Source organism: Pseudophryne corroboree, chromosome 3 (genome assembly GCF_028390025.1).
Source record: "Pseudophryne corroboree isolate aPseCor3 chromosome 3, aPseCor3.hap2, whole genome shotgun sequence".
Taxonomy (NCBI): domain Eukaryota; kingdom Metazoa; phylum Chordata; class Amphibia; order Anura; family Myobatrachidae; genus Pseudophryne; species Pseudophryne corroboree.
Window position 1 is genome coordinate 401,345,802 of NC_086446.1, and position 24,859 is coordinate 401,370,660.

Below are 24,859 nucleotides of genomic sequence, written 5' to 3' on the forward strand. Positions count from 1 at the left end.
ATTTCTTCTATACATTTTGTCTATACGTTATCAGTCATTACACATGCAGATTATGTCTTCTACTTGATTTTGTTGTAGGAACATGATATTGAAACGGCTCATGGTGTGTTACATGTCACAATGCGGGGCAATCCAAAAGGCAATAGACCAGTGATCCTCACGTACCATGACATTGGCTTGAACCGTAAGTTTGGATTTTGTGTTCTCATGTCCTTGTTTGGTTTTTAATTTTTAATGGATACTGTAAAAGAGTGTAGACACAATTGTGCACAATAACGTGGTGGGTGGGTTGTTTTTACCAAATGCCATTGGTTTGTAAGGGTATATAAATATCAGTGACTTAGCTGATGGAACTATAAAGAGCTGCACAGTTACTTCTAGCAGGGCTTTTCATTTCTGTTAATTAAACAAATTTGATGGTGATTAAAAATATTAGAGGTGTATTTCATTTTTCTATATTTTCACCATTTGGAGTTACTACTTCCCTAGCCCTCGTATAAATCTCAATCCGATCTAGGGCGGTTGCTGTAGTGTTTTGCCATGTTGTGCAGTCCTTTTTTTTTTTTTTTTTTTTCTCAGATATAAATACAATGTCAAATGTAATTTTGATTTAGATGGGACTGTTTTATCTGCCATTGCACATAGTGCAGCTGCTTGTTGAGAAGGGTAATGGGTTTGAAGTAAAGTGCAATATTATAAGCCTAATAAAGAGCCAGATTTCTTGGCAACGTTTATTCCTAAAACCCTGCAAAGTAGTTTGTTGTGCACATTTTATATTGTGATAAATGTCCGTTCTGTGTTCTCGCCCTTGTGTTCAGTAAACCCATATGTGGTTTTTCTGCAGAAATCTGGTGTACCCTAAACCTTTAATGTTTGCCCGTTGTATACAAGCAGCGATCTACACCCTGTATTTTGTACACATATAAATCTTCCACTCCTGTTTACATACTATATACAAGCATGTTCTGTTCCATTTAGAAAGTCTAGGGGGTAGATTTACTTAGTACGGTTTGTCAAAGCCACCGGTGACCGATGGCTTTGACGCAGAAATAGAAATACAGTAAGTAGTAAACCAGGCTGGTTTTAGCCTTTAGTTCTGTTACCACTTTAAATCCATCAGTTTGTGCAATAGTAAAATCTTCCCCTATTGTTCAAGGGTCACTGTATATCCTGTAATATAGATGGTAATAATGGGACAGCATTAATATTTTAATAAAGAATTAACTACTAGTTAGCTCAATGCGATTTTCTTTATTCTTTTCAATGAAGATAAGTCCTGCTACAGCACCTTTTTCAACTATGAAGACATGCATGAAATCACCCAGCATTTTACAGTTTGCCATGTGGATGCCCCTGGTCAGCAGATGGGAGCACCATCGTTCCCAGCTGGGTATGTTTAACAGTTCTCCGCCACTGATTGTGTAGGCTATGGCGGAAGGTGCACTTTTCCTGTGCAAAGAATTAGTGGATTAGGGGTATATTCATGATGCTTATGATCACATCTTGGGTATCTTGTAATGAAAAACTCCTATTGTGATCAATGTAAAATAAACAAATATTCCTTATGCTGCTCTGTTTCCTGAGAAAGTCGATTTTGTTGGAAAGACTTGTTGGCATATGACAATTCAAATCTCTTTTAGATACCAGTACCCAACCATGGAGGAGCTGGCTGATATGTTATTGGCTGTCTTAACACATCTCAGGTAAATACTATTTATTAAACAGATCACGAAAATACACATACAGACGGCAAAAATATATACTTGAACAACAAAATGTAGACTGAAATGCATGCATCCGCTATAAACAAACGGTGACATGAGAGTGACCCAAGTTTGTGAGGAAGAACTTGAGCAGTATATGAGCTTCTCAAGGGCAATGGCAAAAGGAGGAGAGAGAGAGAATTGAAAGCAGAAAAAATATAGGAAGAAGTGTAGAGCAGTTGGGGAGGACCACGGGTAGTGGTTACAGCAGTAAAACCAGTTCAGGGAATCAGCTGCAAAACTGGGATGGGGAATTCTGAGTGGTCAGCCAGGGGTCACAGAGTTGATCAAACATTTGATTTAAATGAATAGTTAATAACATTAGTTACATATTCCATTTTATGAACATACCAGATCCGTGACAAGATAAACTGCATAGGTGATGGTATTGGCTGCTTCCAGTCTACAGCTATTTGGCATGTCATAGCTGCGATGATATGTCGTAATAGTTTATTTTGGTGTCTGGAGAGGGTGGGAAGGCTAAGAGGAAGAAGGAAAAATTTAGGGTCAAATAGGATGGGAACCTCGAATAGGTGTGAGAGGAGGGTGATTACTTGCCATATTGCTAAGATCAGCGGACAGGCCCACCATATGTGTAAGAAGGTGCTTTCTTCTGAGCATCCTCTCCAACACCTTTTGGAGGTGTCCGGAATCATAGCTTTCAACCGAGAAAGTACATCTTACCACCGGTATGAAAGCGTATATTTTCGTTCGTTTTGATTGCAAATGGATCTAGAAGCAGCATTGTCCCAGATTTCTGACTACGCCATAGAATCTAAATTGATTCCTAAATCTGCTTCCCACACCAATTCATGGGAATCCCGTGCAGGGGACTCATCCTCAATAAGCAGCATATATATCTTGGAGATTAATTCTCTGGCTGAGGATCGTCTCCAACAGATAGATTCAAAGGAAGACAATTGCCTTTCTGTCAATATGGCTTTAATCTTGGAATTAAAGTGACTTATTTGTAAAAAAAAATACTAAACAATTCTCTAAATAGGATTGCTGATTTTTCCTGAATATCTGAAAACTGAGAAGTTAACATCATCCATAATAACCTTCAGATACAGAATTTTCCCTACCTTCCGGAAACTGAAAGATGCCTTGCACATGCTGGGTGGGGGGGAATTCAGGAATATGAAATAGTAGGATACAGGGAAATGAGCCCGAGGAAAGTTTAAACTGCTGGTTAGTAAAATCCCAGATGGCTAATGTGTGAAACTATAGGATGGGAGGAGACGTTCCAAGGACGGCGAGTCCTGGTGGGGCTACAAGAAGGCAGGCTGATAGCGTTGTTAAACCAGGCTCCTCAGCTCCAGCATTAACCCAGACCTTCTTTGCATCAGAAGTGCACCATTGCACATGGTGTGAGTGCTGCGCCACGTAATAGTATTTCTGGAAATTGGTAACTTTCAGGCTGCCATCTCGGTACGGACGCTGACTCCATTTCCATTTGATCCTGGGACGTTTGTGAGCCCAGATAAATTGAAGAGTGGAATTGCAAAAATGTTAAAACATAAGGAGGACTATATATCTGTAAGGTTTGGAATAAGTCTAAAAGCCGGAAAAGTACGTTCATCTTTAAGGAATTTATTCTGCTAATCCAAGATATCAAATTCTCAGACCATACATGAAGGTCTGATTTTAATTTGGTCCAGAATGTTTGAATAGTTGGCCTGAAATAATTGATGTCGGTGGCTTAAATAAATGCCCAGGTATTTCCTGAGACCCATTTTTATGGCTCATTCTAACACAACCTCGTGAAATAATGCAAATGATGACTTTAATAGAGGTGTTTGCCAACCTTTTGTGTACATGGTTAGTAATGTTTAGTAACCGTGCATTCATTTGATATCCTGTTCCTTCTTATGATGAGGTGCGGAATCTATAACATTTCTGAATGCTTTCATTTCTTGGTACTTTTGAACTCTACAGTGATGATTGGACCTGCAGTGCCTGTTGGAAGTCTGGAGTTTGTCAATTGTCAAATATTATTTCATATAAAGTGCAGAATATAATTTTGGGAACTTGGCTTTCCAATCATTCCTTTGTTCTGTTAAAATTATGATACTGCAAAATACTTCAGTCAAATGGGAACAAAAACATAATCTAGCTTTAGGTCATGGAAGGGGTACAGTAGTTTGTATTAATAAAGTACAAGAAGTTTATTCCTTAGTACTCATGTGACTCTAACAAACGGTCTGTGGTCCATTCATTTGTGGAATCTCTGTATATAGAGGAATTTCGTGCTCTAGACCTCTATGAATCGGATTCCCCAGGCTGTGCCTCGCCCCATATTTCTCTTACGTCCTAGAGGATGCTGGGGTCCACATTAGTACCATGGGGTATAGACTGGACCACCAGGAGCGATTGGCACTTTAAGAGTTTGAGAATGTGGGCTGGCTCCTCCCTCAATGCCCATCCCACCAGACTTGGTTTAGAAAATGTGCCCGGAGGAGCCGGTCACAGCTAGTGGGGGGGGGGGGGGGGGGGTAGTAGTAGTAGTAGTAGTAGTAGTAGTAGTAGTAGTAGTAGTAGTAGTAGTAGTAGTAGTGTCCGCCCTGCGGGGTCTGATCCACTTACTCCGCTGACAGGACTGAGCTTCTGAGGGGTCAGATCGTTCCCCGTCGCAGGGGATTGCCCGCCCCAGCACCATGCTGCCATGAGTCCTGAGGCACCAGCCCCCCTTCGGTGTGAAGATGGCGGCAGCAGGGTAGGGGTGCAGTATTAACTGCGCTCCGGAAGGCTCAGCGATACATGGTGCGGCGCTGTAATGGGGCGCCCTGAGCCAGCGCTACACCCTACACTGGTCCAAAAGCCTGACTGGGTCCCCGGATCTCAGCCAGCACTCAATCCTCAGGCCAGTATAATCCTATGAAGAGCGGGAAGACTGCACCATTTTGGGGGCAGAGCTTCTCCTCAGAGTGGACCCAGCAGCGTTCAGCGCCATTTTCCTGCCTGCACAGCGCTGATCAGGAGAAACAGGTCCCTCCACAGAAACTCCAGCTACCTGTAAACTGTACCAGGGGGTTGTAGAAGGGGGGAGGCTGCAATACGACTGTGTATCCTATTAAGGTGCACAGTCAGCGCTGAAAGGGGGTCTCCCTTTGGTTAGAAGCGCTGTGTGTGGGTTGGCTCCAATTTCTGTCTCTCTTGCCATTCTCGGGGGGGGGGGGGGGGGGGGGAAGGAAGGAACTCTGTCCGCCCTCCCCTGTGTGTGTGTGTGTGTGGTGTGTGTGTGTGTGTTGGTCTCCTTTAGCTATGTCCACGGACACTGTGTCATATGCTGCGGAGGATATGTCCTCCCAGGTTGATCCCATTCCATGTAATCAGGATAGCACTGGTTTAGCACACAGATTCCAGCAAGGAAACCGGAGTGGTTTTCCTCTATTAAATCTTGGATTTCTCAGATTTCAGACAGGGTTGCAAGTAATGAATCTGCAACCCATGTATTACAGAACTTTTATGGTAGTATGGCCCGACTCTGGTACCTGCTATATACCCCTATATTTGAGAAAGAATGGGAAAACCCTAAGAAATTCCAGATCCCTGAAAGGGTCCAGGTGGCGTTCCCTTTCCCTGAGGAGGATAGAAAAAAATGGGAAAACCCGCCAATTGTTGACGCATCTGTGTCCAGACTCTCAAAAAAGGTGGTTTTGCCTGTTCCGGTTCCACCGCCTTAAAGGAGCAGGCTGATCGCAAAATTGATAATACACTTAAATCAATGTACACCGCTTTGGGGGCCATATTACGTCCCACTATTGCTAGTGCATGGATTGCAAAAGCTATAGTAAAGTGGTCAGGCACCTTACATGAGGATTTGGATACGATGGATAAGGGTGATGTTGAATTGTTTTTGCGTAACATTCACGATTCAGCAGGTTTTATGGTGGAATCCATGAAAGACCTGGGTTCCATGGCTGCGGGAATCTCTTCCATGTCTGTTTTCAGCTCGACGGGGACTGTGGCTGTGCCAGTGGTCGGCTGATGCGGAATCCTGGAAAAGCGTGGAGTACCTACCCTACACAGGCCAGGCTCTCTTTGGGGAAGCTACAGCAGGTAAGTCTCAGTTTCTTCCCTCAGCTGCACCTGCTCCGAAGAAATCCCTTTTCATCAGCATCACAGTCCTTTCGTCCTAACAAGCCTAGAAAGGCCAAACCGTCCAATACCTTCTTTAGGGGAGGTCGAGTTAAAGCCAGGAAACCTGCAGCCACAGGTTCCCAGGAACAAAAGCCTGTTTCAGGTACGCCAAAGTCCTCCGCATGACGGTGGACCGCGCGGCCTGGAGGTGGGAGCAAGACTCGGACAGTTCAGTCACGTCTGGGTATCGTTCGGCCTGGATCCCTGGGTGATAGATATTGTGTCCCAGGGATACAGGCTGGAATTTCAAAATCTCCCTCCTCACCTACTGGCAGACAGAACTGTCCTACAAGAGTCTGTCCAGAAGTTGGTGGAGGCACAGGTCATTGTGCTAGTTCCTCCTCATTTGCAAACCACAGGTTACTATTCGAACCTTTTTGTGGTACCGAAACCGGATGGTTCGGTCAGGCCCATTCTAAACCTAAAATCACTGAACCCCCTTCTAAAGGAGTTAAAGTTCAAAATAGAGTCTCCCCGGGCGGTGATATCAGGTTTGGAAGAGGGAGAATTCCTGGTATCCCTGGATATCAAGGATGCGTACCTCCCACATTCCGATTTGGCTGCCGCATCAGGCTTATCTCCGTTTCGCATTACTGGACTGTCGTTTCCAGTTCCAGGCCCTGTCATTCGGCCTCAAAGCAGCACCAAGGGTGTTCACCAAGGTGATGGCAGAGATGATTCTCCTCCGCAAACAAGGGGTAAACATCATTCCATATCTGGACGATCTGCTAATAAAGGCATCGTCCAAGGAGAGGATGTTGCAGTCCATTGTTCTCACAACCCAACTACTCAGACTCCACGGTTGGATTCTGAACCTTCCAAAATCACATTTGGAACCAACACAGAGGTTGTCTTTTCTGGGGATGATCCTCGACACAGAAGTGCAGAGGGTGTTTCTCCCGCAGGAAAAGGCGTTGGTGATACCAACAATGGTCCGGGATGTCCTGAAGCCAGCCTGGGTGTCTGTGCATCAATGCATTCGCCTTTTGGGAAAGATGGTGGCCTCTTACGAGGCTCTCCAGTACAGGAGGTTCCATGCTCGGGCCTTCCAACTGGATCTCCTGGACAAGTGGTCAGGATCTCATCTCCTCATGCACCAGAGGATTCGTCTGTCGCCAAAGGCCAGGGTTTCACTCCTCTGGTGGCTCCAATTGCCTCACCTTCTGGAGGGCCGCAGGTTCGGGATTCAGGCCTGGGTCTTTCTAACCATGGATGCGAACATCCGGGGCTGGGGCACAGTCACTCAGGGGGAAACCTTCCAAGTAAGGTGGTCAAGTCTGGAGGCCGGCCTGCTGATCAGCCTCCTGGAATGAAGAGCCGTCTACAACGGTCTTCTTCAGGCGGACCATCTTCTAAAAAATCGGGCCATTCAAGTACAGTCGGACAATGTAACGACTGTTGCAGTTTCTCCAATCGGACTGGTTTGAGCCTCTACAGGAGGTTGAGGTCAAATTTCTTACATGGAAGGCTGTCACGTTGTTGGCCTTAGCTTCTGCTAGACGTGTGTCAGAATTGGGGGCTTTGTTCTGTAAAAGCCCTTACTTGATCTTCCACGAAGATAGAGCTGAGCTCAGAAAACGTCAGCAGTTTCTTCCGAAGGTTGTGTCGGCATTTCATATCAACCAACCTATTGTGGTGCCAGTGGCTACTGACTCCTCAATTTCATCCAAGTCCTTGGATGTTGTGAGGGCTTTGAAAATCTATGTGAAGAGGACTGCTCGTCACAGGAAATCGGACTCTGTTTGTCCTGTATGATCCCAAGAAAATTGGGTGTCCTGCTTCAAAGCAGACAATATCTCGCTGGATTAGATTCACTATCCAACATGCGTATTCTACGGCAGGATTGCAGTGTCCAAAATCTGTTAAGGCCCACTCTACTCGTAAGGTGGGGTCTTCCTGGGCGGCTGCCCGGGGTGTCTCGGCGTTACAACTTTGTCGAGCGGCAACTTGGGCTGGATCGAAAACGTTTTGCTAAGTTCTACAAGTTTGATACTTTGACTGAACTTCAGATCATCAGAGGCCAATCAGTTCTGCAGGAGCCTTCGCACTCTCCCTCCCGTTCTGGGAGCTTTGGTACATCCCCATGGTACTAATGTGGACCCCAGCATCCTCTAGGACGTAAGAGAAAATAGGATTTTGGTTACCTACCAGTAAATCCTTTTCTCGTAGTCCGTAGAGGATGTTGGGCGCCCGCCCAGCGTTTCATTTTCCTGCAACCGTTCTCTGGTTCAGTGGATCTTTGTTTAGTTATGTACTGCATTGTTACTTGGTAAGTAATGTTTCAGCAGTTGCTGAGTGTTTCAAGCTAGTTAGCTTGATGTGCCTTGTATGTGTGAGCTTGTATGAATCTCGCCACTATCTGTGTTTAAATGCTTCTCTCAAAGATGTCCGTCTCCTCGGACACAGTTTCTAGTCTGAGTCTGGTAGGAGGGGCATAGAGGGAGGAGCCAGCCCACACTCTCAAACACTTAAAGTGCCAATGGCTCCTGGTGGACCCGTCTATACCCCATGGTATTAATGTGGACCCCAGCATCCTCTAAGGACTACGAGAAAATGATTTACCGGTAGGTAACCAAAATCTTATTTTTTATTTTTAACTTTCTTCCATCCATTTCCACAGTGCATAAAAGCTAGAATAAGCACTCACAAATTATTGAAACACTTTGGGTTCTGGGTTTCTGTGCTGGTCAGTTGACAGGAAACCATGTGGGAGGGTCTGTACAGCTTAATGTACTGAATTCTCAGCTCTTGCTCATGCAGAATGTACTTTGGCTGCAGGTTTATCCCCACCCCAATAGACAATCTGATAACCAGAATGGTCACAGCAGGAGAGGGTGGTGGTGTTTGTGGGAGGTAGCGACCTGTCCACTGGTGTGGTTATGTTACATTGCTGCACGTAATGGGGGTATTACCATAATGTGAGGAGTGGAATAGGATTATAAAGAAAGCTTGAGAGATGGTTAATGAAAGGAACAGGCTTCCCCAATGCTAGAGATGAAAGACTGCTATCTAAATGGTACAAGAAAGTTATTGTAAATTATTCCTCTCTTTGAAACAGTGTTCATACATCGTTTTGCTTTATATGCTGGTGTATATGTACATGCCATCCTCTTTGTCAGTCCCACTCCTGTAATCTGCTTTCTGTGACACTGATGCCTATGTTTTAGTGCTATAACCCTAATTAAATGATTTAAACAGGCATTCAGCCTTAGCAATGTACATAAAAAGGACTGGTTCAAATAGGTCATATCTGTGTTTTACTTCTTTCTTTCATCTGGGGTATAGCTTACCATGGGGTTAGTAAAGGATTGAGGAGCTTCGCTTATAAGATGCAGTACAATCCTTTTAAATGTACATATATTTGCCAAAATATGGAGTACACATTCCAAATACATGTAGGTCAATTCTTTTAAGCGGTGTACGCACTTGGCCAACTTGTCCGCCGGCCGAGCAGCTGAAATTAATGGATGTTATAAATTCTGAAGCATAATGTACAGTTTTTATTTTAGGTCTCATGTAATCTTTCTTTTCAGCCTAAAAACCATTATAGGAATTGGTGTTGGAGCTGGCGCCTATGTATTGTCAAAATTTGCCGTAAGTACATATGCTTCTGCTTGGCAAAGGGAATGTCCTCCTTTTTACTGCCTGACTTTCCTTTTCCTCAATGCACGTTTTTGTTTATGCTGCTACAGTCCTGTAACTTTTAGCTCCACCATCTGACCACCCTCACAGTAGCTTCCCATCCATAATGGTAAAAGGTATTTACAACTGGAGTTCAAGATTTACTACCCTTTTCAAAATTATTACTGAACAAAACTATTTTACTAGGAGGAACTTGTGATGTGTAGGTAATGGTGGTAGTAACATCCTGCATCATGCTCGCTTCATCCATGTGTACTTATTTTTGTCATGGCTGTTACGGGGGATTTAGTAATGCAAATTTCTCTGACGTCCTAGTGGATGCTGGGAACTCCGTAAGGACCATGGGGAATAGCGGCTCCGCAGGAGACTGGGCACAAAAAGTAAAAGCTTTAGACTAGCTGGTGTGCACTGGCTCCTCTCCCTATGACCCTCCTCCAAGCTTCAGTTAGTTAGATTTTTGTGCCCGAACGAGAAGGGTGCAAGCTAGGTGGCTCTCCTGAGCTGCTTAGAAGTAAAAGTTTAAATAGGTTTTTTATTTTCAGTGAGTCCTGCTGGCAACAGGCTCACTGCATCGTGGGACTAAGGGGAGAAGAAGCGAACTCACCTGACTGCAGAGTGGATTGGGCTTCTTGGCTACTGGACATTAGCTCCAGAGGGACGATCACAGGTTCAGCCTGGATGGGTCCCGGAGCCGCGCCGCCGGCCCCCTTACAGAGCCAGAAGAGCGAAGAGGTCCGGAGAAAGCGGCGGCAGAAGACGTTCCTGTCTTCAAATAAGGTAGCGCACAGCACTGCAGCTGTGCGCCATTGCTCTCAGCACACTTCACACTCCGGTCACTGAGGGTGCAGGGCGCTGGGGGGGAGCGCCCTGAGACGCAATAAAAATGATATAAAAACCTTATATGGCTAAAAAAAAATGCATCACATATAGCTCCTGGGCTATATGGATGCATTTATCCCCTGCCAGTTTCCTGAAAAAAGCGGGAGAAAAGGCCGCCGTGAAGGGGGCGGAGCCTTTCTCCTCAGCACACAAGCGCCATTTTCTTTCACAGCTCCGCTGGAAGGACGGCTCCCTGACTCTCCCCTGCAGTCCTGCACTACAGAAACAGGGTAAAACAGAGAGGGGGGCACTATTGGCAGCTAATATATAAATACAGCAGCTATAACAGGGAGTAACACTTATATAAGGTTATCCCTGTGTGTATATATATATATATATATATATATATATAGCGCTCTGGTGTGTGCTGGCAAACTCTCCCTCTGTCTCCCCAAAGGGCTAGTGGGGTCCTGTCCTCTATCAGAGCATTCCCTGTGTGTGTGCTGGGTGTCGGTACGATTGTGTCGACATGTATGAGGAGGAAAATGATGTGGAAGCAGAGCAATTGCCTGTGTTAGTGATGTCACCCCCTAGGGAGTCGACACCTGACTGGATGGTAGTAATTAAAGAATTACGTGACAATGTCAGCACTTTGCAAAAAACTGACGACATGAGACAGCCGACAAATCAATTAGTGCCTGTTCAGGCGTCTCAGACACCGTCAGGGGCGCTAAAACGCCCGTTACCTCAGATGGTCGACACAGACCCTGACACGGATACTGAATCCAGTGTCGACGGTGACGAGACAAACGTAATGTCCAGTAGGGCCACACGTTACATGATCACGGCAATGAAGGAGGCATTGAACATTTCTGACACTACAAGTACCACAAAAAAGGGTATTATGTGGGGTGTGAAAAAACTACCAGTGGTTTTTCCTGAGTCAGATGAATTAAATGAGGTGTGTGTGATAAAGCGTGGGTTTCCCCCGATAAAAAACTGCTGATTTCTAATAAATTATTGGCACTATACCCTTTCCCGCCAGAGGTTAGGGCACGTTGGGAAACACCCCCTAGGGTAGATAAGGCGCTCAAACGCTTATCAAAACAAGTGGCGTTACCGTCTCCTGATACGGCCGCTCTCAAGGAGCCAGCTGATAGAAGGCTGGAAAATATCTTAAAAGGTATATACACACATACCGGTGTTATACTGCGACCAGCGATCGCCTCAGCCTGGATGTGCAGCGCTGGAGTGACTTGGTCGGATTCCCTGACTAAAAATATTGATACCCTGGATAGGGACAGTATATTATTAACTATAGAGCATTTAAAGGATGCATTACTATATATGCGAGATGCACAGAGGGATATTTGCACCCTGGCATCTAGAGTAAGTGCGATGTCCATTTCTGCCAGAAGAACGTTATGGACGCGACAGTGGTCAGGTGATGCGGATTCCAAACGACATATGGAAGTATTGCCGTATAAAGGGGAGGAGTTATTTGGGGTCGGTCTATCGGACCTGGTGGCCACGGCAACGGCTGGAAAATCCACCTTTTTACCCCAGATCACCTCTCAGCAGAAAAAGACACCGTCTTTTCAAACCCAGTCCTTTCGTCCCTATAAGGGCAAGAGGGAAAAAGGCCGCTCATTCCTGCCTCGGGGCAGAGGAAGGGGAAAAAGACTGCACCATGCAGCCTCTTCCCAAGAGCAGAAGCCCTCCCCCGCTTCTGCCAAGTCCTCAGCATGACGCTGGGGCTCTGCAAGCAGACTCGGGCACGGTGGGGGGCCGTCTCAAGAATTTCAGCGCGCAGTGGGCTCACTCGCAAGTGGACCCCTGGATCCTACAGGTAGTATCACAGGGGTACAAATTGGAATTCGAGACGTCTCCCCCTCGCCGGTTCCTGAAGTCTGCTCTACCAACGTCTCCCTCCGACAGGGAGGCAGTATTGGAAGCTATTCACAAGCTGTATTCCCAGCAGGTGATAATCAAGGTACCCCTCCTACAACAGGGAAAGGGGTATTATTCCACGCTGTTTGTGGTACCGAAGCCGGACGGCACGGTGAGACCAATTTTAAATCTAAAATCTTTGAACACTTACATAAAAAGGTTCAAATTCAAGATGGAGTCACTCAGAGCAGTGATAGCGAACCTGGAAGAAGGGGACTATATGGTATCTCTAGACATCAAGGATGCTTATCTCCATGTCCCAATTTACCCTTCTCACCAAGGGTACCTCAGGTTTGTGATACAAAACTGTCATTATCAGTTTCAGACGCTGCCGTTTGGATTGTCCACGGCACCACGGGTCTTTACCAAGGTAATGGCCGAAATGATGATTCTTCTTCGAAGAAAAGGCGTATTAATTATAACTAACTTGGACGATCTCCTGATAAGGGCAAGGTCCAGGGAACAGTTAGAGGTCGGAGTAGCACTATCTCAGGTAGTGCTACGTCAGCACGGGTGGATTCTAAATATCCCAAAATCACAGCTGATTCCAACAACGTCTACTGTTCCTAGGGATGATTCTGGACACAGTCCAGAAAAAGGTGTTTCTCCCGGAGGAGAAGGCTAGGGAGTTATCCGAGCTAGTCAGGAACCTCCTAAAACCAGGACAAGTATCAGTGCACGAGAGTCCTGGGAAAAATGGTGTCTTCTTACGAAGCGATTCCATTCGGAAGATTCCATGCAAGAACTTTTCAGTGGGATCTGCTGGAAAAATGGTCCGGATCGCATCTGCAGATGCATCAGTGGATAACCCTATCTCCAAGGACAAGGGTATCTCTCCTGTGGTGGTTACAGAAGGCTCATCTTCTCGAGGGCCGCAGATTCGGCATTCAGGATTGGATGCTGGTAACCACGGATGCCAGCCTAAGAGGCTGGGGAGCAGTCACACAGGGAAGAAATTTCCAGGGCTTGTGGTCAAGCATGGAAACGTCTCTTCACATAAATATCCTAGAGCTAAGGGCCATTTACAATGCCCTAAGTCAAGCAAGGCCTCTGCTTCAGGGTCAACCGGTATTGATCCAGTCGGACAACATCACGGCTGTCGCCCACGTAAACAGACAGGGCGGCACAAGAAGCAGGAGGGCAATGGCAGAAGCTGCAAGGATTCTTCGCTGGGTGGAAAATCATGTGATAGCACTGTCAGCAGTGTTCATTCCGGGGGTGGACAACTGGGAAGCAGACTTCCTCAGCAGACACGACCTCCACCCGGGGGAGTGGGGACTTCATCCAGAAGTCTTCCAAGTGATTGTAAACCGTTGGGAAAAACCAAAGGTGGACATGATGGCGTCCCGTCTCAACAAGAAACTGGACAGATATTGCGCCAGGTCAAGGGACCCTCAGGCAATAGCGGTGGACGCTCTGGTAACTCCGTGGGTGTTCCAGTCTGTATATGTGTTCCCTCCTCTTCCTCTCATACCAAAAGTACTGAGAATCATAAGAAGGAGAGGAGTAAGAACGATACTCGTGGCTCCGGATTGGCCAAGAAGAACTTGGTACCCGGAACTGCAAGAGATGCTCACGGAGGACCCGTGGCCTCTACCTCTAAGGAAGGACCTGCTCCAGCAGGGACCTTGTCTGTTCCAAGACTTACCGCGGCTGCGTTTGACGGCATGGCGGTTGAACGCCGGATCCTGAAGGAAAAAGGCATTCCAGATGAAGTCATCCCTACCCTGATCAAGGCCAGGAAGGATGTAACTGCAAAACATTATCATCGCATTTGGCGAAAATATGTTGCGTGGTGTGAGGCCAAGAAGGCCCCTACGGAGGAATTTCAACTGGGTCGTTTCCTACATTTCCTGCAAGCAGGATTGTCTATGGGCCTAAAATTAGGATCCATTAAGGTTCAAATTTCGGCCCTGTCGATCTTCTTCCAGAAAGAACTGGCTTCACTGCCTGAAGTTCAGACGTTTGTCAAAGGGGTACTGCATATACAACCTCCTTTTGTGCCCCCAGTGGCACCTTGGGATCTCAATGTAGTTTTAGGGTTCCTAAAATCACATTGGTTTGAACCACTTGCCACAGTGGATTTGAAATATCTCACATGGAAAGTGGTAATGCTGTTGGCCCTGGCTTCAGCCAGGCGCGTATCAGAATTGGCGGCTTTATCCTATAAAAGCCCTTACCTGATATTTCATTCGGATAGGGCGGAATTGAGGACTCGTCCTCAATTTCTCCCTAAGGTGGTTTCAGCGTTTCACATGAATCAACCTATTGTGGTACCTGTGGCTACTAGGGACTTGGAGGACTCCAAGTTGCTGGACGTAGTCGGGGCCCTGAAAATATGTTTCCATGACGGTTGGAGTCAGAAAATCTGACTCGCTGTTTATACTATATGCACCCAACAAGCTGGGTGCTCCTGCTTCTAAGCAGACGATTGCTCGTTGGATTTGTAGTACAATTCAACTTGCACATTCTGTGGCAGGCCTGCCACAGCCAAAATCTGTAAAAGCCCATTCCACAAGGAAGGTGGGCTCATCTTGGGCGGCTGCCCGAGGGGTCTCGGCTTTACAACTTTGCCGAGCAGCTACTTGGTCAGGGGCAAACACGTTTGCTAAATTCTACAAATTTGATACCCTGGCTGAGGAGGACCTGGAGTTCTCTCATTCGGTGCTGCAGAGTCATCCGCACTCTCCCGCCCGTTTGGGAGCTTTGGTATAATCCCCATGGTCCTTACGGAGTTCCCAGCATCCACTAGGACGTCAGAGAAAATAAGAATTTACTTACCGATAATTCTATTTCTCGTAGTCCGTAGTGGATGCTGGGCGCCCATCCCAAGTGCGGATTGTCTGCAATACTTGTATATAGTTATTGTTACAAACAAATCGGGTTGTTTATTGTTGGAAGCCATCTTTTCAGAGGCTCCTACGGTTATCATACTGTTAACTGGGTTCAGATCACGAGTTGTACGGTGTGATTGGTGTGGCTGGTATGAGTCTTACCCGGGATTCAAGATCCTTCCTTATTATGTACGCTCGTCCGGGCACAGTATCTTAACTGAGGCTTGGAGGAGGGTCATAGGGGGAGGAGCCAGTGCACACCAGCTAGTCTAAAGCTTTTACTTTTTGTGCCCAGTCTCCTGCGGAGCCGCTATTCCCCATGGTCCTTACGGAGTTCCCAGCATCCACTACGGACTACGAGAAATAGAATTATCGGTAAGTAAATTCTTATTTTTCCATCCAGGTTTGGTCGGGGAGGCTTATCTGTTACAATATAGAAGCACAGTTTTAATGCTGATGGAGTATCTTCAGGCTGCAGCCAAACCCTTAACAGATTCAAAAGCCATCTACTAGTTAGGATGGTGTCCAATTTCCAGGGGAGGGTTGCTATAAGACTGGGTAGGTGTGGATCATTGGGTCGACCCCCATATGGTCGACATTTAACAGGTTTCCAAGGTCAATAAGTAGACGAGTACAAAAGGTAAACTGGATCAATAGGTAGATCAGAGGTTCCCAAACGCAGTCCTAAAGGCCTCCTAACGGTCCAGGTTTTAAGTATATCCAAGCTTGGCCGCAAGTGACTAAAGTACATCGGTCAATTTGATTTAATAATCTACTGTATGCTGAGCCATGGATATATTTAAAATCTGTAGCATTGAGGTGTCTTTAGGACCATGTTTGGAAACCTCTGCTGTAAAGGTCGACATGGAGATTGTCGATGATTTTTATTTATTTATTTTTTGGTTATTTTCTGTGTAAACCATGTGACCCTAGTTAGTGTACTTCATTTGCCATGCTTTGTGCAAGCTGCCTCACTGCGCTCAGCACAGATTACTATTCCCAGTCATAGTACATGTGCATAGTAAATGATGAAGTTAAAACAAAAAAACCTGTCGACCATATGTGGTTGACAGATGAGGTGGTCTAAATGCTATAATTGCCAGAGATAATGAGGTTCTGCAGTTATAGAAACGTCAAGAACAGGGTCGGCATTGAATAGTTGTCACTGGCATGTATTGCACATGGCTCACCAGAATGCGTTCTGTATTGTACAGTGATTAGACGGATTCTTGCTCTGGAGTTGGCAAGATTAATTTTAGTAGAGAGAGAGAGAAGTGTTGGGAATAATTGTAGGAAGAAAGGGAATGCCACGCAGAGGAGAAAAGCTTAAGATCAGTAGTAAGCAAAAGAAGTAATTAAAAAAAGAATAGGAGCAAGTAGAGCATATCCTCCCATCATGCATCGGTCAGACTGCAGCGGTGGGTGCAGTAAACTGCTGTGAGGGAGTAACGTCGTAGAGAGCCACAGGACTCACATTTGAGTAAACCTATGGCCCATTACAATTGTCGTTGTGCCAAGTTTGTGAATTTAAGGCAAAGAGAGATCCCGTAGCTGGAATAGCCCCCACCCACCATAAGACTTTTAGCAGCGACTAGGACATGGAAAAACAGTTAAATAGAAGCTTTATGAATACCAGGAGGGGGGTTGCTAAGTTGAAAGATCCATGGATCTTTTGGCATGAGGATTCGAGTAGATGGGTCAGAAGTGTATGAACCGAATTCCAAAAGGGTTCAAGGACAGGCCATGTCCACCGAACATGAATGACTGTACCCCAGAGGCCACAGTTCCTCCAGCAGAGGGAAACCTTTAGGGAAAACTGGACAGCATTATAATAACAGCATTAATATACTTTATAAGAGGTTTCTTTTAAGATGAGTGGAAATGCAAGATTTAGCACTCTTGTCTTGTACTATATCTTAATCATCAATCCAAGCCTCCTCATCAGGTAGGTGGCCGAGGTCATCATCCCAGGAGGATTCATGGGGATTGCAGGCAGGGGAGGGCAGCATCCATCATTGCATTCACCTGTTTTGACAGACTAAATGTCAACTGTGCAGGAATTGAAGCTTTATGGAATTGATTGAGCAAAACCTGCACATGGCCAGGGTTGTCTTCAGTTTTTATTTTCCACTAGGTTTATACTTGGGTTTTACAGATGTGTCCTCATACACTATTGCTGCAGTCTCTCTAAACATCCCTTGCCGTCACCTCATGTCTAGTGCGACTTTGCTTGCGATGCACATTTTTTGCATGGATGTGCATTTAAAGGTGCATACACACGGGCGATTTCTTGATATATAGTCCATATCGGTAGTTCATATCACACAGTGTGTATGCCCCTTTAGCCACAATGCGACAAAACCGCTTCATGATACTGCACATATTAATTTCATATGCAACACTTGTATATCTGTGTGCAACGCAGTATGACTGTGTACGAAGTGCTGCGATTCAGTGACCACTCCCCCCGCCGCCCCCACTGTAAATTCCACTGTGCTGTGTATACAGATTCAGACTCTGTAGCACACAGACATACAAGTATCGCGTAACAAATGAATCTGTGCAGGTCATAAAGCTGTTTTATTGCATTGCACATTTGCGCAAAAAGATTCCACACTTTAACACCACTCGGCGCAACTCATTCACGCTAGGCGTCTTGTGCCGCATGGTGTATTGAGGCTGGGTGTATGTGGCCCCATCTAGATCAAAGTGGGCTACATCATATGTTTTTACGTCTCCTCTTCTTTTCCATGGTTCTGCAGCTTGATCACCCAGAACTGGTGGAAGGTCTTGTGCTAATAAATATTGACCCCTGTGCAAAGGGATGGATTGATTGGGCGGCTTCCAAAGTAAGTCTATAATTAATATATCACAAACAAGGAAGGGAACTTTATGCATTATGTCTATGGTCAATTTTTTTTAAAACTTCCAGTCCCACTCCATTCACATTATGGATATATGGGGGGGGGGGGGGGGGGTTTATCCAATTAACCCCAATGCTTTTTTTTTGCATTGGTCATTATCAGGCTATCCACAATTACTACAGGTTTTGTTTTTGGGTTTTTGTTGTTGTTTTTTTTTTTTTTTTTTTGGGGGGGGGCATATTTCGAGCAATAACACGTGATCTGGGATAAGTTCCTGGACCCATTATCACGCATCAGCGGACTGCTTGTCGCAGATTATGCTTCTGGTGCTTGAGGCAGCCAAAGCATAATCCCCATTAAGTGCCAGCATCGGGGCTAATGGGTTAACCCCCGGTGAACCTATTAGCTTCGTTGACTTACCGCTGCTAATATATCCCCCTTGATATTCACTATTAACGGTCAATTGGATGAGTAGGCTGCAAACTTTGATCACCATTCCAGTTAGCAGAGAACTTTGTCAATGTGTATAACCTATTGACCTAACCTCTGCAGACAGCTGCACAATTCTGTTAGCTACTTGTAGTGTCATTTAAAATCTGGGAACATTTAAGAAATCCAAAGGGCTGTGTTATTGTTACATTTTGAGACTTAGAGGCCTATTGGCCAATATCATTGTGATTCTCAGCAATCATTCATTTTCACTGCTGCATAGGAAAAATCCTTTTAGGGACAGCTTGCGTGTCTCCACTGCGAAGTCCCTTTCTATAATTCTATACAGACAAGTGAAGTCCTGCTTTGTATAGCGATACCCGCACACACATCTGCACGGAGCACAGTACAGCAGGAGTCGGCTGGCTGTAGGGAGAAAAATGGGTTCATGAAATTAATGTTCTGAACAGTTTAGGTGGTGATCCTCTTTGGCAGTATCCTCATTGAAACCTACATGCTTAACTACAAAGAAATCTGTTCTGTTGTGCAATGTGAAGCTGGTGTGATTAACTGTAGTAGTTCAGCACACAGTGGTTACAAAGCTGGAATGTAAAGCAGCATAATGTGCCTACTCCTGTTTGCTCTATTCAGGGAATCCTACCACATACTGTGCAGAGATTTGTTTTCTGCTTATCTGGCCTTCTATATGCACAATACTTACACTACTAGTCTCCTAATATTGAATATCATCTGGTTCTAGCCGTTAAAATCCTTTTTGTCCAGACACAAAGCAAACTGCGTGCTTTGGCCTGTTCGTTACTCATAAGTCATTTCATACCCCAGTGTTAATGTATGACTAGGACGCTTCAGAAAATGATAACATTTGTATAGTTCTCTCGATTCCCTGGTTTGAGGTCCCTGCTCACGAGGTGTTTTGGATTTTTTTGTTTTTGTTTTTTTTATGTGATCGGTGTATGTTTTATCATCCTCCTGCTGCAGTGTGTGTGTGTGTGTGTGTGTGTGTGTGTGTGTGTGTGTGTGTGTGTGTCTTCATTTTGAGATTTTAAAAACGATAAATAACACTGGTATATATGAGAATAATGCATTCTGTTTTGTTCTAGGTCTCTGGATGGACGACAAACATTGTGGATACTGTGTTGGCTCACCTGTTTGGTTATGTAAGTTACAATATTTGAGGTTTGTAGTTTGTGTTGGGGGGTTTGGTTTTTTGTTTTTTAATGTTGTTTTATATATATATATATATTTATTTATTTATTTATTTATTTTTATTTATTTTTATTTATTTTTTTTATAGGATGAACTCCAGTCAAATGTGGATTTAATTCAAACCTACAGACTGCATATTGCACAAGATATTAATCAAGAAAACCTGCACCTTTTTGTAAATTCTTACAACAGGTAATCCTATTACTGGTATGCTAAGGTCTGGGTCCTACGTATTTATTAATGTTAATGCACATTTATTGGCAAGCTGCTCAATCAGATTGTGATGTCACTCAGGTGCTAAAAGGGAGGAGTAATTCTGTGTAAGAAAAAACATTTTGTTATCCCTAATGCACACTGAGTGAAAAATAATACTACATAATAATCCGATAATACGGAGATCTTAGTTGCGTATATCTGCAGATATAGGGTTAATCCCCCAGGCCGATCGGCAAGGCGTCTCCGTCACAGTGTGCATTAGGGATAACAAAATGTTTTTTCTTACTTATTAATGTTGAAAGATTTATAATATTATTATTATTATTATTATTATGTCTATTAATAATACTACGAATAATAATTTATAAAGTGCCACAAGTGTTTTGCAGTGCCATACATACAACACACATTAGAACAATACAGGGAATACAGAACTTAACATCACAGAAAGCTAAAGCGGAGCACAGGTAACAATTATCACCACAGTTCTCAGTACACAATACAGCTGAGATGTAAGAAAGCAAAGAAGTAATCTGCGTACTACTGGGGGCGGGCAGTTGTTGGAAGAGATGAACAGTCACGAGCAGGAGGAAATGCAAGTAGACAGTCACTGAGTAGGAGGGAGCTGTGATTGAAGTGCAAGAGAAGAGGGCCCTGCTCCAAGGCTTACAATCTAGGGAAAGAGGGAGACACAGGTGACATGAGGTACAAGCATGCGGAAGGTGACCTGGTATCAGGAAGTAAGCGAGGCAGAGATGGCCAAGGCATGAGGATAGGGGAGCGGCCTCAAGACAGGATTATGCGGAAGGATAGGTTTTGATGAACAGGTTTGTGTTTAGTGCCCATCTGAAGATTTGCAAGGTCAGGGAGGGCCTAATAGAGCTAGGGAGCTTGTTCCAGTGAAGAGGGGCAGCGCGGGCAAATGCACATGCAGTTTGCGTAGTACTGCATTGTTTGTTTCTCTATCGTCCTAGTGGATGCTGGGGTTCCTGAAAGGACCATGGGGAATAGCGGCTCCGCAGGAGACAGGGCACAAAAAGTAAAGCTTTCCGATCAGGTGGTGTGCACTGGCTCCTCCCCCTATGACCCTCCTCCAAGCCTCAGTTAGATTTTTGTGCCCGGCCGAGAAGGGTGCAATCTAGGTGGCTCTCCTAAAGAGCTGCTTAGAAAAGTTTAGCTTAGGTTTTTTATTTTACAGTGAGTCCTGCTGGCAACAGGATCACTGCAACGAGGGACTTAGGGGAGAAGAAGTGAACTCACCTGCGTGCAGGATGGATTGGCTTCTTGGCTACTGGACATCAGCTCCAGAGGGACGATCACAGGTACAGCCTGGATGGTCACCGGAGCCTCGCCGCCGGCCCCCTTGCAGATGCTGAAACAAGAAGAGGTCCAGAATCGGCGGCAGAAGACTCCTCAGTCTTCTAAAGGTAGCGCACAGCACTGCAGCTGTGCGCCATTTTCCTCTCAGCACACTTCACACGGCAGTCACTGAGGGTGCAGGGCGCTGGGAGGGGAGCGCCCTGGGAGGCAAATGAAAACCTATTTGGCTAAAAAATACCTCACATATAGCCTCCGGGGGCTATATGGAGATATTTAACCCCTGCCAGAATCCACTAAAGAGCGGGAGACGAGCCCGCCGAAAAAGGGGCGGGGCCTATCTCCTCAGCACACAGCGCCATTTTCCTTACACAGCTCCGCTGGTCAGGACGGCTCCCAGGTCTCTCCCCTGCACTGCACTACAGAAACAGGGTAAAACAAGAGAGGGGGGGCAAAATAGTGGCAAAAATTATATTATAAAAGCAGCTATACAGGGAGCACTTATTATAAGGCTATCCCTGTCATATATAGCGCTTTGGTGTGTGCTGGCAAACTCTCCCTCTGTCTCCCCAAAGGGCTAGTGGGGTCCTGTCTTCGTTAAGAGCATTCCCTGTGTGTCTGCTGTGTGTCGGTACGTGTGTGTCGACATGTATGAGGACGATATTGGTGTGGAGGCGGAGCAATTGCCAAATATGGGGATGTCACCTCCTAGGGGGTCGACACCAGAATGGATGCCTTTATTTTTGGAATTACGGGATAGTGTCAACACGCTAAAGCAGTCGTTTGACGACATGAGACGGCCGGACAATCAATTAGTGCCTGTCCAGGCGCCTCAAACACCGTCAGGGGCTGTAAAACGCCCTTTGCCTCAGTCGGTCGACACAGATCCAGAGACAGGCACTGATTCCAGTGGCGACGGTGACGAATCAACCGTATTTTCCAGTAGGGCCACACGTTATATGATTTTGGCAATGAAGGAGGCGTTACATTTAGCTGATACTACAGGTACCACTAAACAGGGTATTATGTGGGGTGTGAAAAAACTACCTATAGTTTTTCCTGAATCAGAAGAACTAAATGAGGTGTGTGATGAAGCGTGGGTTGCCCCCGATAAAAAGATGCTAATTTCAAAGAAGTTATTGGCTTTATACCCTTTCCCGCCAGAGGTTAGGGCGCGCTGGGAAACACCTCCTAGGGTGGACAAGGCGCTCACACGCTTATCTAAACAAGTGGCGTTACCCTCTCCTGAGACGGCCGCACTTAAAGATCCAGCAGATAGGAGGATGGAAAATATCCAAAAAAGTATATACACACATACAGGTGTTATACTACGACCAGCTATAGCGACAGCCTGGATGTGCAGTGCTGGAGTAGCTTGGTCAGAGTCCCTGATTGAAAATATTGATACCCTGGATAGGGACAATGTTTTACTGTCTTTAGAGCAAATAAAGGATGCATTTCTTTATATGCGTGATGCACAGAGGGATATCTGCACACTGGCATCACGGGTAAGTGCTATGTCCATTTCGGCCAGAAGAAGTTTATGGACGCGACAGTGGTCAGGCGATGCGGACTCAAAACGGCATATGGAAGTTTTGCCGTATAAAGGGGAGGAGTTATTTGGAGTCGGTCTATCAGATTTGGTGGCCACGGCTACAGCCGGGAAATCCACCTTTTTACCTCAAGTTACTCCCCAACAGAAAAAGACACCGACTTTTCAACCGCAGCCCTTTCGTTCCTTTAAAAACAAGAGAGCAAAGGGATATTCATATCTGCCACGAGGCAGAGGAAGGGGGAAGAGACAGCAACAGGCAGCTCCTTCCCAGGAACAGAAGCCCTCCCCCGCTTCTACAAAAGCCTCAGCATGACGCTGGGGCTTCTCAAGCGGACTCGGGGGCGGTGGGCGGTCGTCTCAAGAATTTCAGCGCGCAGTGGGCTCACTCGCAGGTAGATCCCTGGATCCTGCAGATAATATCTCAGGGATACAGGTTGGAACTAGAGACAGATCCACCTCGCCGTTTCCTGAAGTCTGCTTTACCAACGTCCCCCTCCGAAAGGGAGACGGTCTTGGAAGCCATTCACAAGCTGTACTCTCAGCAGGTGATAGTCAAGGTACCTCTTCTACAACAAGGAAAGGGGTATTATTCCACTCTATTTGTGGTACCGAAGCCGGATGGCTCGGTAAGACCTATTCTAAATCTGAAGTCCTTGAACCTGTACATAAAGAAGTTCAAGTTCAAGATGGAGTCACTCAGAGCAGTGATAGCGAACCTGGAAGAAGGGGACTTTATGGTATCCTTGGACATCAAGGATGCGTACCTCCACGTTCCAATTTACCCCTCACACCAGGGGTACCTCAGGTTCGTCGTACAAAACTGTCACTATCCGTTTCAGACGCTGCCGTTCGGATTGTCCACGGCACCTCGGGTCTTTACAAAGGTAATGGCCGAGATGATGATTCTTCTTCGAAGAAAAGGCGTATTAATTATCCCATACTTGGACGATCTCCTGATAAGGGCAAGGTCCAGAGAACAGCTAGAGATGGGATTAGCACTGTCTCAAGAAGTGCTAAAACAGCACGGGTGGATTCTGAATATTCCAAAATCCCAGTTAATGCCAACAACTCGTCTGCTGTTCCTAGGGATGATTCTGGACACGGTTCAGAAAAAGGTTTTTCTCCCGGAGGAAAAAGCCAAGGAGTTATCCGAGCTTGTCAGGAACCTCCTAAAACCAGGAAAGGTGTCTGTACATCAATGCACAAGAGTCCTGGGAAAAATGGTGGCTTCTTACGAAGCAATTCCATTCGGCAGATTCCACGCAAGAATTTTCCAGAGGGATCTGTTGGACAAATGGTCAGGGTCGCATCTTCAGATGCACCAGCGGATAACCCTGTCTCCAAGAACAAGGGTATCTCTTCTGTGGTGGTTGCAGAGTGCTCATCTATTGGAGGGCCGCAGATTCGGCATACAGGATTGGATCCTGGTGACCACGGACGCCAGCCTGAGAGGCTGGGGAGCAGTCACACAAGGAAGAAACTTCCAGGGAGTGTGGACGAGCCTGGAAACGTCTCTTCACATAAACATTCTGGAACTAAGCGCAATCTACAATGCTCTAAGCCAGGCAGAACCTCTGCTTCAGGGAAAACCGGTGTTGATCCAGTCGGACAACATCACGGCAGTCGCCCATGTGAACAGACAGGGCGGCACAAGAAGCAGGAGTGCAATGGCAGAAGCTGCAAGGATTCTTCGCTGGGCAGAGAATCATGTGATAGCACTGTCAGCAGTGTTCATCCCGGGAGTGGACAACTGGGAAGCAGACTTCCTCAGCAGACACGACCTTCACCCGGGAGAGTGGGGACTTCATCCAGAAGTCTTCCACATGCTGGTAACCCGTTGGGAAAGACCAATGGTGGACATGATGGCGTCTCGCCTCAACAAAAAACTGGACAGGTATTGCGCCAGGTCAAGAGATCCGCAGGCAATAGCTGTGGACGCGCTGGTAACGCCTTGGGTGTACCAGTCGGTGTATGTGTTTCCTCCTCTGCCTCTCATACCAAAAGTATTGAGAATTATACGGCAAAGAGGCGTAAGAACGATACTAGTGGTTCCGGATTGGCCAAGAAGGACTTGGTACCCGGAACTTCAAGAGATGATCA

The 24,859-nt window shown here is 45.9% G+C and overlaps 1 protein-coding gene across 3 annotated transcripts in view; it reads left to right on the forward strand.

Moving 5' to 3' along the window:
- The window catches only part of NDRG3 (NDRG family member 3), a 240,382-nt gene that overhangs the window by 179,752 nt on the left and 35,771 nt on the right, over positions 1 to 24,859 (forward strand). For all 3 annotated transcript variants that reach the window (XM_063960112.1, XM_063960115.1, XM_063960114.1), the window contains exons 4-10: positions 79 to 184; positions 1,270 to 1,390; positions 1,641 to 1,703; positions 9,440 to 9,500; positions 17,914 to 18,000; positions 19,566 to 19,622; positions 19,760 to 19,863. In XM_063960112.1, coding sequence (XP_063816182.1) covers positions 79 to 184; positions 1,270 to 1,390; positions 1,641 to 1,703; positions 9,440 to 9,500; positions 17,914 to 18,000; positions 19,566 to 19,622; positions 19,760 to 19,863 — 599 coding nt within the window. The remainder of the gene's footprint in view (positions 1 to 78; positions 185 to 1,269; positions 1,391 to 1,640; positions 1,704 to 9,439; positions 9,501 to 17,913; positions 18,001 to 19,565; positions 19,623 to 19,759; positions 19,864 to 24,859) is intronic.